Source organism: Saccoglossus kowalevskii, chromosome 8, assembly GCF_978046115.1.
Source record: "Saccoglossus kowalevskii chromosome 8, keSacKowa6.1, whole genome shotgun sequence".
Classification (NCBI taxonomy): Eukaryota; Metazoa; Hemichordata; class Enteropneusta; family Harrimaniidae; genus Saccoglossus; species Saccoglossus kowalevskii.
In genome coordinates, this window is record NC_140648.1 from 14,123,879 (window position 1) to 14,142,817 (window position 18,939).

Here is an 18,939-nt window from a genome sequence, read left to right on the forward strand (position 1 = left end):
TGCGTCCACTAAAACTCAAGATCAAAGGCCTGCAGTTGCCGTGAATTGCTGTTTTGTTTCACCGAGAAAACGGCAAAAACAACTTAGTAGCAACGTATCGTCGGCTAACTCAAAATCCATTTGTCCCATGGATCAAAACAAACTCATAACAAATAGTCATGGTATCTGTCTGTCATAATCACGCAGATGTGTGGATATGCGTGATCGCAATTGGTTATAAAGTACAAAATTATGCTCCCGAATCCAATAGGATACACTGTTTCACGGCGTGACAAAGCCGCGCCAAAATGATGTCATGATTTACATATTCATTAATACGTTGTGGGAGGAGACACTCCTTTTCTGGAAGACTCATTGCCATACATTGCCCTCCATGAAAGGTCATTCTCTTGCTCAGCTGCTGAACCAATAACCGTGGCTGAACGCCCCACCAGAGTCAACTACATGTAGTTTTCTTTCCAAGATTTTTGTTTTGCGAGATGTCTCGACGAAGATCTGTATTATCTGATTTGAATGGCAATGAGGGGGATAAAAGTCACAGCGAGTGCTGAACTGAATCAGGAGATGCGATCGCTTAGGTTTAAAGTTGTCTGTTGATCGGGCGGTGAATTTTCAGTTTGTTTGCTCCGTTATTATTTTGTTGATTTGTAAAATAACCTGTTCGCCATAAATCGTGTTTTCCGTTTTTTAGTTGCCAAAACTGTTGACAAAATTAGTGTGATGATTCTTTTTCCATCTTCAATGCGTAATACATAGTACCGGAACAACTGCTGGCGGGGACTACTGTCGGTATCTAACATTCAGTTCAATTTCTATATCATGTATAACAAATCTAACTTCATTGAATCCGTCAAATTATTTATTGAGAATGTGAAGATAAAGAAAAATAAAACAGGTAAAACAAGGATGCTCACACACACGCTTTTACAGCTGCTTGTCTCGGGCTTTACGTGTAGCCATGGTGTAGCCAAGTCCGGGCCCAAGTGTTTCACTTCCGACTCATTGTGGTCGGAGTCCATGACACGTAATTTGGTCACGAAAACTAAGTCTGCCATGTGCTCAAATTTTCTACCTTCTGTTTATACCTCCATGGTCTGATCAATTAAATCGTGGAAGGTACCTTCCATGATTAAATTTTCATAATAATCGCTTTACATACTGTCGACGTTCTTCTCAAAATTTCCTTGCATTCGTTTTCTTTCGTCACTGTCATAGTCGACCCCAAGACGGTTTCATAGTCGACTGCTTGAAGAGCGAGAAATTCAACGAAATTAAATTTGTGGACGATCGTAAATGGAGTGCGTGTAACTTGTACCTCGGACTACTAATACTTGTATTACTAGTCTGAGCTTGTACTGAATGCAAGAGACTGTTTATATTTGCTATGGGTGGTGACTATTATGCAAATTATCTGTCTAATATGTCTTTGGCTGATTAATTAAAACATAGCTTTCAAAACAATGACATGTGCTTTTGTTTTTAATTAACAAAAATTGATTTTTACACCCTATAAAAACATTCAATTCACTATTTTTCCTACTGAGTGTTTGCTCCTTGTAGTCCAGCATTGAAAAATACAAAAATAGAATTTTGGGTTTCAAAGCAAAAAAAGGTGTACAGCATCCTTAATGCATTTTAATGAATTCTATGACTTAGCCTATCAAACAATTACCCTGAAAATAAAAAAAAAGAGGTTGCTGATTAGGTAATTTTGGATGTTACATTTGTACTTTTCTGTATTAGTGATTTTGAATTGACACATGGTCAGTTTGCCACTGTGTTCTGCTGTAATGTACATTATGCATCCTCGCAAGCTTGGCGCCTGTCTCACGACATCAGGTTGCAAAAGCCGTATGCAGTCTATAAAGGTTTTATCCTATACCTAATAGGTGTAGTTACAATTTTACTGTAGTGTTACTTCAAACACACAATGTAATTTAGAATGAAGTATTTTGTTTTGTTTGATGAAAGCTGGGGGGGGGGGATACAGGAAATTATTGCCCTGATTTGTGAGCGCATAGCATTGCAAGGCCAGGCAATACGAGGTGTATGATAAAAGGTGTCATAAACCACTCACTTCTGTGATGCAGCCATGTCACTAAATTTTACAAAGCCATAACTTTAATAATACTAACTTAATTACACAACCAAAACGATCAGGGGGTAAAAATAAAAAATAATAAAAAACCAAAATGATAAAACTAACTAAATAAAAGTAAAACATTAATAGGACAAAATAGAAAAAATAAAGTATAAAATACTAAAACTGACATTGCATAGAAAAGACATTGGTTCTCTCATGGATGCATATTTACATAATTACGTATTTCCATTGAATAATGTGAAATTTGGAAAGGGCAAGATCATGCTTCATTATTTCAAGAAAAACATCTCCATTTTTCTTGCTTGCGATTTTATCAGTGATGTTACACTCTAGAAATAAAGATTGTCTTTCAATTTTAAAACATGCACATTCCAGAATGAAATGTATCTCATCATGAAATGCATTTAATAAAGGGAGCAGATTCACATATCACATAGTGTTGTCATATGGTTTGATTACAGAGCTACACACAGTACATCCCGCTGTCCATCTATGATCTACAAACCTGGATGGGCAGTCCCTCTATATTTGTGTATGATTGCTCCCATGCTGGGATAATATTAGAATCATTTAAACAGTTTTGTATACAAAGGGAACAGGAGTATGAAGTAAGTATGTAAATTACATTCTCTTAAAAATGCTGCTTTTTCATATTACACTGCCTGTGTATGTTGAAGACATTTTGCCGCCTTCCAATGTTTATAATTTTATAATTTGAGAGTAGTCAAAGAATTTCACTAAAATCACTGTCACTCAAAGAATGTCAGTAAAATTGCACAAAATATCAGCATTTCCTTGAGTTGTTGAAATTTCATATGTCATGTATAAATTTAGAAAGAAGGGGACAGGTTAACTTGAGAAATGGGTGTTTATCAAACAAATCTGCTGACTAGCTTCTTAATAATCAGGTGGGCCTCAATAAAGAGACGTCAACTTTGTGTACAATTCAATTGACCTGTTGATGCCCTAAGCTGATGAAAATTCTATCACATCCAAATTTACATGTATGCTTGACACTGTTCGGCTGTTTATAGTAAATGCTGCATTTGGTATACGGCATATACTAGTTCATACGCCAAATGCTACAAACAAAGTACATGTATATTCGATGTTACAAGTTGTTTTTGGGGGGAGGAGGGCCAGTACCAATTACGATTGACTTGTATTTCTCAGCTTGCAGTGTTTTACAATAATTGATAGTAGTTTACTGTAGCTTACAGCAGTTGATAATAGTTAGATTATATTTGCATCTTATTGATGTGCCGGTTTAGATGACTCACCTAAAAGTGAGGGTAAATTAGCAAACATATTCTATTCATCGACGTCTCTGTTCCAGCTGGCGCAGATCAACCGTAATCATTCCGGTATTCATAACAACATGCCGATGCCACCTCCATTAAAGAACTGCATACAGCTAGCAGCGTGTAGTTCCACGCAGCTTTTACCTATGAACCCAGAACTACCAGCTGATTTGTTTACATCTTGTCTCAGTACGCCTATTAAAATAGCACTCAAGTGGTAAGCTTACTATTCACTAGTCTCCATTCTGTATGTGTTGCTACAGTTCATGAAATACTGTAAAGGGGTTAATTAGTCCCCGTTCGGACGCAGTCCGAAAACGGGGACTTATGTTTTGCCCTGTGTGCGTCCGTCCGTCCGTGCGTCCGTGCTTCCGTGCGTCCGTGCGTCCGTGATCACCTGTATCTCGAACATGCATGGACCGATTGAGTTCAAACTTCACTCATACATCACACATTATATGGGACATATGCACATGCATTTTTTTCATGATCCGATTAACGATAGCCGAATAGCGGCCATTTTAAGGCCGAAAATGCATTGAAATCGCACATTTTCACCATTCCGGACCCGTATCTCAGTTATGCATGGATGGATTTTGTTCAAATTTGGTACATACATTAAACATAATAGGACCTTGATGCACGTCATTTTTTTTTTTGGATCGGGTTCGAAATGGCCGACTGGCGGCCATTTTGTTTTAAAGAATTCAGTTCTGGATCCGTATCTGAGACATGCTTGGATTGATCGAGTTCAAACTTCACACACACAAGGTACATCATGTCACAAATATGTATGTGCATTTGTTTCATGATCTCATTAACGATAGTCAAATGGCGGCCGCTTTAAGGCCGAAAATGCATTGAAATCGCACATTTTCACCATTCCGGACCCGGATCTCAGTTATGCATGGACGGATTTCATTCAAATTTGGTACATACATTAAACATAATAGGACCTTGATGCACGTCATTTTTTTTTTCGGATCAAGTTCGAAATAGCCGACTGGCGGCCATTTTGTTTTAAAGAATTCAGTTCTGGATCCGTATCCGAGACATGTCTGGATTGATCAAGTTCAAACTTCACACACACAAGGTACATCATGTCACAAATATGTATGTGTATTTGTTTCATGATCTCATTAACGATAGCCAAATGGCGGCCGCTTTAAGGCCGAAACTGCATTGAAATCGCACATTTTCACCATTCCGGACCCGGATCTCAGTTATGCATGGACGGATTTCATTCAAACTTGGTACATACATTAAACATAATAGGACCTTGATGCACGTCATTTTTTTTTTCGGATCAAGTTCGAAATAGCCGACTGGCGGCCATTTTGTTTTAAAGAATTCAGTTCTGGATCCGTATCCGAGACATGCTTGGATTGATCGAGTTCAAACTTCACACACACAAGGTACATCATGTCACAAATATGTATGTGCATTTGTATCATGATCTCATTAACGATAGCCAAATGGCGGCCGCTTTAAGGCCGAAAATGCATTGAAATCGCACATTTTCACCATTCCGGACCCGGATCTCAGTTATGCATGGACTGATTTCATTCAAATTTGGTACATACATTAAACATAATAGGACCTTGATGCACGTCTTTTTTTTTCGGATCAAGTTCGAAATGGCCGACTGGCGGCCATTTTGTTAAAGAATTCAGTTCTGGATCCGTATCCAAGACATGTCTGGATTGATCAAGTTCAAACTTCACACACACATGGTACATCATGTCACAAATAGATATGTGCCTTTGTTTCATGATCTGCTTAACAATAGCGAAATGATGGCCATTTTAAGGCCGAAAATGCATCAAAATCACGTATTTTCACAATTCCAGAACCGGATCTCAGTCATGCATGGATGGATTTTGTTCAGATTTAGCACAATGTGTTGTACATATGCAGGTGCATTTCGGTCATGATCTGCTTTGAATGTATATGTCACTCAAATATGAACGGAACGGGGACGTGTCATTGACAATGACTTGTTATTCGCCAGGTTTTAATTTTGCTTATTTAGCTTACTGGAAAATGCGCTAAATTAAAACCAAGTGAATATGTAAAATTGAGCATGGAACACAATATCTAAATGATAAAACAGTGAATTAGTCATTTTACTGTAGTAAGTTATCAATACATTAAAAATTACCATATTTGCTATAGAGTGTGTAATTATGTAAATGACATTGTGTTAATGGTCAATTAATCATTTAATTAATGATTCATCATACCATAAATGTAAGTTTTGGTTGGTGTGCACTTCTATTGGGAGTGCACTTGCAATAGAAATAATATGGTATATGCGACAGTCCCTGTCCCTGTGTGTATGATGTTAAAGTTGGTGTGCCTCTAGAGTGGTGATAGTGGAAATTTCATATTCTGAAATATAACAAACCTGTTCTGATTGTAGGTTCTGTAATCAAAAAAGCAGTAAATTGGTTCCTGGTGTCACACTGGAGCTTATTGACAAGTAAGTCCCCACCATAGATGAATAGTTATGACAATCTCAGTCCTGGTCACTCCTTTATGATTGTTGCATATCTCTATTGTGTGTAATTTTCTCACATGACAACTTACTCTGTGAGAATGCTTTTACTATTATACTAAATAGAATATTCTCATACTGTACTTATGTTGATGGTGTCAATTATCTGTTTTGCAGGATTCCTGGTCGTTTGAATGATAGGAGGACACCTCTTGGTGAACTGAACTGGATATTCACTGCCATCACAGACACTATTGCGTGGAATGTACTTCCAAGAGGTGACCAATCATTTTAATAATTTGCATATTGATACACAATTTGCATAATGTATTATCAAGATCCTCACTACTCTATTATAAATATGTCAACATATAAACCCTGTACATTTATTTATGGCCCTAATTATTATTATATTATATTATTGAATGCAAATATACATGTTTTTATTATTACACATTTTTTACTTCTACATATTTCTTGCTTTGATTTTTTTTTTCAGAATTGTTTCAGAAGCTCTTTCGTCAGGATCTTCTTGTGGCTAGTTTATTTCGTAACTTTCTGCTGGCAGAGAGAATAATGAGGTCATATAACTGTACACCTGTATCAAGTCCACGACTGCCACCAATGTATCACCATCCAATGTGGTAAGAAAAAAAAAAGAACTATCTGGTAGTTACTGAATGCAGTTTTCTGAGCAGTAATTGCTTGCTTTCAGTGGTTTTCTTTTTAACCTTGCCAATATTTTGGCATGGTGAAAATATGACTGAATAGTCTTTTGTTGTTGATATGAAATTTTTATCTGATCATCTGCAAACTTAAAAAGCTTGTAAAATATCAAGCAAGTTCAGTTTTGGTGTGACTAGCATATATAATTTTTCAATGCAAATGGAAAAAATTGGCTAAAAAGCATTTGCTAGACATAGAAATAAGTACAGAGAATGTATTTTCACTGCTGATCATGAGAGCATGATGTCAGTACTATCCTTCCAGAGATCTGTTACTTAGATAGTGCAGTATCCAGATATGTTTTACATTATGTATTATAAATGCATTTTTCTGTCATTTTTTTCTGTCAAAATTGTGCTTAGATATATGGCTGTACTGTTTGAGAGCTTCTGTGTAATTCATGTTAATCTATAAGGGACCTTGGGATTAATACAGTATGTATATTAAAGGTTCAAAATGTTATTATACCGTATTACCCCGGGCACGCGCCCAGGGGCCTGAACGTACAAAATCGGGAAAATTTGGGGGTGGGCGCTTACCCGAGGACCACCCCAAAAAAGATTTTAAAAAGTTGTTTTTGTGATCGTATGATAAGGTCAAATAAAGGAATGCTTTCGTACACTTTGTACACATACTTATTTCTTGATTTATGTGAGGTTTCAATAAATGTGAGTACTCGGTCAAGATCTGTGGGAACACTAAGACACAGGGTCGAATTTCAAGAATAAAACTTATTTTATGTCAGCGAATGAAGTTGTATTACTCACTGAAATTGACTACAAACTATGGTAAATATTGTAATCAATGCACGGTTACATTTTTAGTAACCGTGATCAGTGCAAGTCGAAACGACCGGGAAAAACTACCGCTTGTAATCCAAGAAGGCGATGACCTCATTAGCATAATTTTGTTCACGCACGTATTGATACATCACATCGTAATTACTGAAGAATAGCAGACAGGGTTATGAAACAAAAAAAACTTTTATTACTGATGTGAAATGTTTACAAACTATTGTGAATACATAAACATATCCAAATGGCGATACATAAAAAACAGACTGAAAATAAACTCTGGTCGACCTCATTAACATGATTTATTCACGCACCCACACACAAGACAAAATTATGATGCAACAAGTTCCCATCGTCGGCATGCCTCATTATGGTTATCGTAATGGACTTGAGGTCGTCAAAATGTGTTTTTCTTCAACGACAGAAAAATAATCCACATGACCGTAATGCCATAGCTGTGATGAGGGATGGAAAGAAAGTAGCAATGTCTCAAAAGTGCTAGCTCCCGTTCACAGTCAGCTGGCATCGGTGTCGCTGGGTGTATATGATAGAGGGAAGTTGTGCAACCAAATTTGCCGAGTTTGCAGTTTTTCGCCGATAAAAAAATAACTAAGGCAAAAACTCACGGTTTTTCAGCATTTTTGTAAAGACATTATCAATAATCCGCCCCAAATAGAAACATTTCCACTAATTCTTGTGTTTTTTCGACGTTTTTCGAAAAACCTGCGATTAGGCTGCGAAAGTAGAACATTCCGGATGGGGTGAAACGGAAGAGCCAAACTTAACGCGTAAAAATAGAACGCGTATTTTGACCTCTACGTGGCCAACCAATGGCTGGACACGGATACGTTTTTGGTCGTTGCCAAAGAGCCCCGCGTCCATCGCCTGGCGATGCTCTTCAAATGAGTTTTTACGTAAAAACACAAACAAAACGGCCCTTTTCAGGGCCACCACACACTCCAAAAAGAGAACTACCGTAACGAACACACTATTTAAATAAATCAAACTCGTTCGTTTTTGACAAATACAACTTTATTGTTGACCTAATTCTTGGCTAAAAATCACCCTGGGCGTTTAACCGAGGATGTCCCCAACATGTAACTTTTGTGAAAACAGGGGGGTGGGCGCTTGCCCAGGGAGGGGCGCGTGCCCGGGGTAATACGGTACAAGTATTAATACTTACTGGTACCAATCATTTATTCAATTTCTAACCTCAAAGTCATATAAACAACCAGTTCACTTTGTGTCCATCCTGAATTCTTATTTCTTATTTAATACGGTATCTAGATTCTCACTGGGAGTAATGTTGTTTTCTAATTGTAGGCAAGCATGGGATTTAGCAGTGGATCACTGTCTATCACAGTTATCAACCACAAGCACACAGGCAGATTATAAACACAGTCCGTTCTTTGCTGAACAGTTAACTGCATTTCAAGTATGGCTGACACTGGGTGATGAAAAAAGAAACCCACCAGAACAATTACCAATTGTTTTACAGGTTGGTATACTTGGTTTGAGAGGAGAGATGAACACCACCAGTCTATATCTATTAAAACATTACAATGATTACATCAGACAAATCGACAGGGTTGTATGAAGGAGGACAGACTCGTCATGAAAGTGTCCTCTGTAGAGCTATGGGAGTTTTGATGATTGTAGTTTTTCAGCACTGTTTTATTCTAGTAGACTTCTGGAATTACAATGTCAAATAGTGAAAAAGTTTTCATTTAAATTGTTGACATTCATGTATTTAAAACAGTAGTAATTCTAGGTTATTACACAATACTGGTTTCAAAATTCTAAATTTCATGAATAGCCTTCATAATGCCACAGGGTGAGATGGTGAACACATTGCTTTTGACCACTATTTGCTGAAAATAATACTTATATGTACGTGAGTATATGCATTTTGTTTTTCCATGCTTATCTTTGATGTGTCTCTTTGCAGGTGCTATTAAGCCAAGTTCACAGACTGAGAGCGTTGGATCTTCTCGGAAGGTTTCTTGACCTTGGTCCATGGGCTGTCAGTCTTGTAAGTGTCTGTGTTTGATACTGGATGCAAAGTGTTTGTCACTGATTGATCACATTGTTCATTTCTGTCCTGTACATGCATTATGAAAGTTCTATAGTTTTATGATTTTCTGTACTAGTAGTGGTAGAGACTCACTTCACAAGTTTCACATTAACTTGGAATAGCATTCATTAATCTAAAGTGACAGTCATTTTCTGCGTTTGTTCAAATGTTGTACATTACATATTGCATGGGACCCATATGGAACACAATACTTTGCGATTAAAAGATGTAGGTCAATGACTTATTTCTGATTTGAGAGGCCTTGGAGGGTATTTTCATTGGTAGCTGCTGGTATATACGGTATATTGTATGCACTATAGAAAAGACCATATTTTGATAGCTCTGGAGGAGCAAGTAACTTTGCCACATATTTTCCATGTACTTTTCAGCTCGTGTGTGATATATATTTTTATCTAACAATCTATAATATCTTTTGTTGCAGGCTTTATCTGTTGGTATCTTTCCTTATGTTCTTAAACTTCTCCAGAGTTCAGCACGAGAACTCAGGCCACTTTTAGTTTTTATATGGGCCAAGATTCTTGCTGTCGATAGTGTAAGTGCAAAACCATAACCTTATGTCTCCTATTCATCCATGCTTTAAGTTTATCTTGATTTCTTAATAATTCTAGTACAAAAAAAAGTAGTATTACCATCATCGTTACAGGAAATAAACTTAGCTTACGATTGAATATTGTATATGTATGATTTGACAGTAATAAATTTCTTGCCTAAAAATAATTTTTTGAATATGAAAATATCGGATTTCTTACAGTCGTGCCAAAGTGATCTTGTCAGAGACAATGGTCACAAGTACTTTTTATCAGTTTTAGCAGATCCCTACATGCCAGTAAGTATGACAATTTTATTAGTGACTGTAACTTTGTGTTTATGTTTTAAAATGTCATGTAAAAGTATCATAATGTGTTTTACTCCCATGGGACCAAATGGAACAAGCAAGCCTTTATCATACATCATATTTTTTTGACATGATAGAAAACTGTCAACTAAACTATTTATTTTCAGGCTGAACACCGGACAATGGCGGCATTTGTTTTAGCTATGATAGTACATAACTATAACAATGGACAGGTATGAAAACTTTCCATTTGTGATATACTAGTCACACATCTTTGTATACTTGTTTACTGTAGATGAAGATCTTCTCAACTAAATGCTTTGTATATTGCTGAGAGAAATTATGTGATACCATAATAACTGTGATCAGAACAGAACACTACACTGACATGTTTGTTTGATGATAAACCCTAAACAATCAAGATCAGTTCCTTTCAAGTTTAGCTTTGGAAAACATGTCCTTATCAAATTATCTTTTTGTCGCTTATTAGTCATTACATATCCTGTAGTGGATATAGCAGTGATTTTATGCTGTAATTATGATGATAAATTGTATATGAGTGAAGTTTGCATCCATGAATGATTTCAGAGGCGTGACTTGCAAGGCCTTGAGGTTAGCCCTGTTCTGTGTCTGAATTAGCCCAAGGATTAATTAGATTTTCTTCAAGGCTATTATTCTAATGCTTGTATATTTTTCACTCACACTTACCCTGCTATATTCTTTGTCTGTAGGAAGCATGTCTACAAGGAAATCTTATTGCAATATGTTTAGATCAACTATCAGATCAGCATCATTTATTGCGACAATGGCTTGCACTGTGTCTCGCTAGGATATGGACAAACTTTGATGCAGCTCGATGGTGTGGTGTACGTGATAGTGCACATGAAAAACTTTATTCACTGCTAAATGACCCTTTACCGGAGGTGGGTTACTGAATTTAATTAGGAATTTGTCAGTTCCTCAGACTGTATCAAGGAATCTGGAAAAATGTTGTTTAATATTGTTTTTAATCTGTGATACTTGCCTCCCTTAAAATCTTGTGTACTGGTTTTTGATACCCACTTGCTGTTGTAGAATCTTAATTGGGTGGTTAACATACAGAATTTAAATTAGCAGTTGAAAAATCATGAAAATCAATTTAAATTTCCAAAACAATTGAAAAGATTTCTACTTTTCAGGTTAGAGCGGCCGCAGTTCTTGCTTTGGGTACATTTATTGGTAATTGTGCTGAGAGGACAGACCATGCCAATAATATTGATCACAACGTAGGGTTAACTCTACTTAGTGTACAGCATGATGGCAGTCCAATTGTCAGGAAGGTATGCGAACACTATAGAAACATAATATTTCACTTTCTTTAAATTAACAGTTTACACCCACAAAGCTTTGCCTTACACCCACAAAGCTTTGCCTTACACCCACAATACTTTGCTTTACACCCATAATGCTTTGCCTTACACCCACAATGCTTAGCTTTACACTCATAATGATTTGCTTTACACCCACAATATTTTGCCTTACACCCACAATACTTTGCTTTACACCCATAATTCTTTGCCTTACACACACAATGCTTTGCTTTACACTCATAATGATTTGCTTTACACCCACAATACTTTGCTTTACACCCACAATATTTTGCCTTACACCCACAATACTTTGCTTTACACCCATAATGCTTTGCCTTACACGCACAATGTTTTACCTTACACCCACAATGTTTTGCTTTATACCCACAATATTTTGCCTTACACCCACAATACTTTGCTTTACACCCACAATATTTTGCTTTACACCCACAATGCTTTGCCTTACACCCACAATGCTTTGCTTTACACCCACAATGCTTTGCCTTACACCCACAATGCTTTGCTTTACACCCACAATGCTTTGCTTTACACCCACAATATTTTGCTTTACACCCACAATACTTTGCTTTACAGCCACAAAGCTTTGCCTTACACCCATAATGCTTTGCCTTACACCCACAATATTTTGCTTTACACCCATAATGCTTTGCTTTACACCCACAATACTTTGCCTCACACCCACAATACTTTGCTTTACACCCATAATGCTTTGCTTTATACCCACAATACTTTGGTTTACACCCACAAAGCTTTGCCTTAACCCATAATGCTTTGCTTTACACCCACAATACTTTGCTTTACACCCATAATGCTTTGCCTTACACCCACAATGTTTTGCTTTACACCCACAATACTTTGCCTTACACCTACAATACTTTGCCTTACACCCACAATACTTTGCTTTACACCCACAAAGCTTTGCCTTACACCCATAATGCTTTGCCTTACACCCACAATGCTTTGCTTTACACTCATAATGATTTGCTTTACACCCACAATACTTTGCTTTACACCCACAATATTTTGCCTTACACCCACAATACTTTGCTTTACACCCATAATGCTTTGCCTTACACGCACAATGTTTTACCTTACACCCACAATGTTTTGCTTTATACCCACAATATTTTGCCTTACACCCACAATATTTTGCTTTACACCCACAATGCTTTGCCTTACACCCACAATGCTTTGCTTTACACCCACAATGCTTTGCCTTACACCCACAATGCTTTGCTTTACACCCACAATATTTTGCTTTACACCCATAATGCTTTGCTTTACACCCACAATACTTTGCCTTACACCCACAATACTTTGCTTTACACCCACAAAGCTTTGCCTTACACCCATAATGCTTTGCCTTACACCCACAATGCTTTGCTTTACACTCATAATGATTTGCTTTACACCCACAATACTTTGCTTTACACCCACAATATTTTGCCTTACACCCACAATACTTTGCTTTACACCCATAATGCTTTGCCTTACACCCACAATGCTTTGCTTTACACTCATAATGATTTGCTTTACACCCACAATACTTTGCTTTACACCCACAGTATTTTGCCTTACACCCACAATACTTTGCTTTACACCCATAATGCTTTGCCTTACACGCACAATGTTTTACCTTACACCCACAATGTTTTGCTTTATACCCACAATATTTTGCCTTACACCCACAATACTTTGCTTTACACCCACAATATTTTGCTTTACACCCACAATGCTTTGCCTTACACCCACAATGCTTTGCTTTACACCCACAATGCTTTGCCTTACACCCACAATGCTTTGCTTTACACCCACAATGCTTTGCTTTACACCCACAATATTTTGCTTTACACCAATAATGCTTTGCTTTACACCCACAATACTTTGCCTTACACCCACAATACTTTGCCTTACACCCACAATACTTTGCTTTACACCCACAATACTTTGCTTTACACCCACAAAGCTTTGCCTTACACCCATAATGCTTTGCCTTACACCCACAATATTTTGCTTTACACCCATAATGCTTTGCTTTACACCCACAATACTTTGCCTCACTCCCACAGTATTTTGCTTTACACCCATAATGCTTTGCTTTATACCCACAATACTTTGGTTTACACCCACAAAGCTTTGCCTTAACCCATAATGCTTTGCTTTACACCCACAATACTTTGCTTTACACCCATAATGCTTTGCCTTACACCCACAATGTTTTGCTTTACACCCATAATACTTTGCCTTACACCAATAATGCTTTGCTTTATATCCACAATACTTCTTTGCCTTACACCCACGATGCTTTGCCTTACACCCACAAAGCTTTGCCTTACACCCACAATACTTTGCTTTACACCCATAATGCTTTGCTTTACACCCACAATGCTTTGCCTTACACCCACAAAGCTTTGCCTTACACCCACAATACTTTGCTTTACACCCATAATGCTTTGCCTTACACCCACAATGCTTTGCTTTACACCAACAATAATTTTCTTTATCCCCTCACCCTTTGCTTTACACCCACAATACTTTGCTTTACACCCATAATGCTTTGCCTTACACCCACAATGCTTTGCTTTACACCAACAATAATTTTCTTTATCCCCTCACCCTTTGCTTTACACCCACAATGCTTTGCTTTACACCCATAATGCTTTGCTTTATATCCACAATACTTTGCTTTACACCCATAATGCTTTGCCTTACACCCACAATGCTTTGCTTTACACCCATAATGCTTTGCTATATATCCACAATACTTTGCTTTACACCCATAATGCTTTGCCTTACACCCACAATGCTTTGTCTTACACCCACAATGCTTTGATTTACAACCACAATGCTTTGCTTTACACCCACAATATCTTGCTTTACACCCACAATGCTTTACCTTACACCCACAATGCTTTGCCTTACACTTACAATGTTTTGCTTTACACCCACAATGCTTTGCTTTGCTCTAATGCTTTCAGAATAAAAGTCCTCCTTGCTCTGAATTACCTGATTCTGATTCCAAAAGTATTGTCTTTTCTTTTTTTAGGAGTTAGCAGTTTCATTACATGAGTTTGTATGTCAGTTTGAAAGTCACTTTGTGTTGATAGCAATGCAATGGATAGAAGGAGAACAGAAACGATCACAGGAGTTACAAAGTCCTGATGGTCCACCTCCAGGTATGAATATTAATAGCACCTGACTCATTTCCCAGTCTGTAGTTTATTTCATGTTATGGTTATAAACAGGGTACACATATGTGGTGTAATATCTTTACATTTTCACATCACTGAGTGCATGTACTGTTTTCAACTTTCACTATCATAAGTTTTTATATAGTGGTAGGGTTGCATTAACTGGAATCTGATTGACAAGGAATTCCTATTTATACTGCCTATGGGATCGTTTTGTGCATTTTATGTAAATACTAGTACTTGATTTGTACCCATGACAATGTATACCCATATTGTTTCTGAAAGCTTTACCTACATCTCATACTCTATGTGCTATACACAGATGGTTCAGACGCAACTATTTTCTTGTACATTTTTACAAAATATGTCTAAAGTTCTTTAATGTCTTAGCTTTCAGAAGTTATATACATTGTCATAGTAACTGATAGTATGGCATTTAAGACAAATTTTGTGAATGGCTTGGTAAAAAGGATTTCTCTTCAGATTCTTTAATTGCAAAATATCTTGCTTTCCTGTTGTACTATGTGAAATATCTTTTTGGCTTGCAATACATATTTGTTTGTTGTATCTGTTATATCATCGTCTTTGTCATATTACATACTTGTGCTTTTGTTATAGTTCACCTGTTTTGAAAAGTTGTTGCCAGCCTCGAAAAAGTTATTTTCTGCTTGCAACAATTATTCAAAATGGCCGCACCATCACTTTCCTGTATTACATCCCATAATGTATTATTGTTTATTCGCTTGTTATTTCTTGCCTCGTGACTTTCTCAAGATGGTGACCTGGGTATGAGAAGAGGTGCCTCATCGAATTCTTTACGTAGAGTGAATACTGCCTTACCTCTTAGCCATAGTACCAGTAATCTTCTTAATGGTGAGACCTTCTACTTTAATCTTCCTATGAATTCTCTACATCGTTCACTTGATGTGTATTTTGCTGAGTAGTGACAATGTATGAATAATGTGTGGCTATAAAGACATTGTTCCAGATGTAACAACTAAGATAGGTTGAGCATTGCAACTGTGATCAGTGTGACCTTAGCACTGAGATAAATGTGACCTTAGCACTGAGATCAGTGTGACCGTAGCACTGAGATTAGTGTGACCGTAGCACTGAGATTAGTGTGACCGTAGCACTGAGATCAGTGTGACCGTAGCACTAAGATCAGTGTGATAGTGTCACTGAGATCAGTGCAATCTCGTCACTGAGATCAGTGCAATCTCGTCACTGAGATCAGTGCAATCTCGTCACTGAGATCAGTGCAATCTCGTCACTGAGATCAGTGCAATCTCGTCACTGAGATCAGTGCAATCTCGTCACTGAGATCAGTGTAATCTCGTCACTGAGATCAGTGCCATCTCGTCACTGAGATCAGTGCAATCTTAGTACTGAGTGCATACTGAGTGGTCTTTCTGGAACAACCTTGTTATTAAAATAGATTCCAGGTATTTTTGAAGATTTCATTAAAAAATCTGTGAATACAAAAGCTACTTAACATGTCTAGTGAAGTGATATTCTGTGTTTTGTATAAATTTAATTGTTAACCAAAGATTCCACCACATACCTCATGGAAACAAAAGGCATTATGTCTGCAACATTTGGTTTGACTTAGATTACTAGTTGACGTCATTATGACCAGGTCAACAAAACTCATTTTCAGGATGTAATCAGATGAAATTCATACGCAGTAAACAATCATTAACAAAAATTGAGTTGGCATTGAATGCTTAGATTATACAACCTCATAAATGAAATAGAAAAACAAAGAATGACTGACACTCACATTATTATATGAATTATTATACACTGTAACCTTATACCGGTAATATTACCTTTATAATAAATTTTCTGATGTAATGAACACACTGCATGTTTCCCACTTATGTACTCCAACGCAATGTATTTGTTATAATGAACACTTCACAAAAACAAACTGATTGTATGTCCCCAAACAGTTTGTTATATATGTCACAGTGTAATGATATAGATACTAGGTAAACAAAGGACATGTAGCTGTTTTTATACCTTACAATTTTTGAGACTAAGTCGAGGATGAGGATTTTTTGTATTACAAACAACATGTACTTCAGTATCACATCATGCTTTTCATTACATGTTGTTTTGTGTTTTAATCTCCAGTGTTCCTTGAGTTCCCATCTTGTACATTTCAGTACACTGCATGTGTTTTTAAAAAACTTTATTTTACTGCTAGCCATTATTTTACTATGTTCAACCATATTTACCTTATGTCCAATCAATATATTAAGGTATTGATTGAAACTACTTGAACTTTTATTTAGATCTTGATCTTGTTAATTTAATAATGTCTTACTTATTTAGTTGTCTGTTTTATTCTACTAACCATATTTTAAAGTTTATAACTTATTTTATGCTTACTTTATTTTCAAGTTATAGGGTCGTAAGTTATATATAATTATATAAAATGCCTGTATGTCAATGTGCATAAGTTTTATATAAATTCATGTTTGTTGCATCTATTGATTTCCTGGGAGATCCTATTTAATGTTTTTCGTGATTGTGTTATTGCATTATTTATTCAATCTAGTACAAACTAACTTAAAACTTGTTTTACCGCTAAACAGGCCCGCTTTCACCATTAAACAGCATCAGCAGTTTGGGCAGCCATAGCAATGGTGGTGCGGGCAGTGCAGATCTTCCATTACCCGTACCCCAGACTCTATACACACCAGACAAAATCCGTAGAGTTCCATCTGGGAGTTCACTTTCGTCTCTCTGGGCGCCAGCATATGGTAACGTGTATGCACAGGTCTGGAAGAGTATCATACTTCTTGCCAGTGATCCGCATCCCGATGTCAGGGACTTAGCTGCCAAAATTATCGGTGCAATAAACCTTAAGGTGAGTCTTAATATCATATTTCAGGGCTATGTGTTGACAGTCAGCAGGAAATACTGAGTTAACTAGGAATATAGCTAGAATGTTAACATTGTTAAAATAGTATCTTGTAATTAGTTCTGGTTCCCGTTTGAAAACGAAGACTTATTGATTGACCTGTGTGCATGCCTTGACCGATTACATACACACTACACATATATCATACATAATATTATACATATGCACATCAATTTGTTTCATGATCTGATTCAAGATTGCTGAATGGCGGCCATTTTTGTGCTGAAAAATCATCAAAATCAAGAATTTCTGGATGGATTTTGTTTGGTAGTTGGTACATACATTGGGCATTATGGGACCTTGATGCATGTCATTTTATTTTTCAAATTGGATTCAAAATGACTGACTGGCGGCCATTTTGTTTTAACGAATGCGGTTCTAGAGCCATATTTTTGACATGATTTGACTGATTATGTTCAAATTTTTATATATTCACTATACATCATATTATAGATATACATATGTGCTCAAAATGCTGTTAATGCTGTTCCAAAGCAATATCTTCCAATATGAACAAGTACTCAATTCAGAAACAATATGATTGAATGTCGATCATATCAATGTTAAAAAATCATCATAATCAACCATCAGCCTCTGGATCCATATCTCTGATATGTTTATGTTCCAACTATATTACTATAAACAAAACTATATATCTTAAGTTTGATAACTAACGAGGACTGTGCCATGCATGGCATGTTAATATTTGTACTGAATGGTCTATTCCTTCTAAATGCACCTATATACTAACAATGTATAACAATATGGCTAGAATGAAGAAACTTTTTGATGTTGACAACTGTAGTCCCTTAACATATAGTAAATTTTTCGGCATTCATGCTTTAGTTACAGGCAAACCTCATCAGATACGTTCATGTACCATGCGTGTGTGTTTCATTTCAGGCTTCAGTTACGGCCAAACCTCAACGAGTAAAAGAAAGCAGAAGAACTTTTTCAGCTCCCTCCAGCCCCACAAACAGACAACTTGGACCTGGCTATCTTGAGTGAGTATTCCTAAATTGTTAATTTGTCCTTGTTTGTGTGTCCATCTGAAATCACTTCCTGGTTATCTAAAATTTGTATAACGATCATAC

The 18,939-nt window shown here is 36.8% G+C and overlaps 1 protein-coding gene across 3 annotated transcripts in view; it reads left to right on the forward strand.

The window, feature by feature from the left end:
* Positions 1–18,939, forward strand: part of LOC100329056 (regulatory associated protein of MTOR, complex 1) — a 45,494-nt gene that overhangs the window by 6,767 nt on the left and 19,788 nt on the right. The window contains exons 5-20 of one of the 3 annotated variants that reach the window (XM_085502218.1): positions 2,566–2,713; positions 3,430–3,622; positions 5,828–5,887; positions 6,080–6,180; positions 6,402–6,546; positions 8,746–8,920; positions 9,371–9,454; positions 9,939–10,049; positions 10,269–10,343; positions 10,520–10,585; positions 11,084–11,275; positions 11,531–11,671; positions 14,769–14,898; positions 15,688–15,786; positions 17,517–17,791; positions 18,749–18,849. In XM_085502218.1, the coding sequence (XP_085358344.1) occupies positions 2,566–2,713; positions 3,430–3,622; positions 5,828–5,887; positions 6,080–6,180; positions 6,402–6,546; positions 8,746–8,920; positions 9,371–9,454; positions 9,939–10,049; positions 10,269–10,343; positions 10,520–10,585; positions 11,084–11,275; positions 11,531–11,671; positions 14,769–14,898; positions 15,688–15,786; positions 17,517–17,791; positions 18,749–18,849 (2,096 nt within the window). Of the gene's footprint in view, positions 1–2,565; positions 2,714–3,426; positions 3,623–5,827; positions 5,888–6,079; positions 6,181–6,401; positions 6,547–8,745; positions 8,921–9,370; positions 9,455–9,938; positions 10,050–10,268; positions 10,344–10,519; positions 10,586–11,083; positions 11,276–11,530; positions 11,672–14,768; positions 14,899–15,687; positions 15,787–17,516; positions 17,792–18,748; positions 18,850–18,939 lie in introns of those variants that run through there. The other 2 variants (XM_085502216.1, XM_085502217.1) reach the window with 2 other exon arrangements.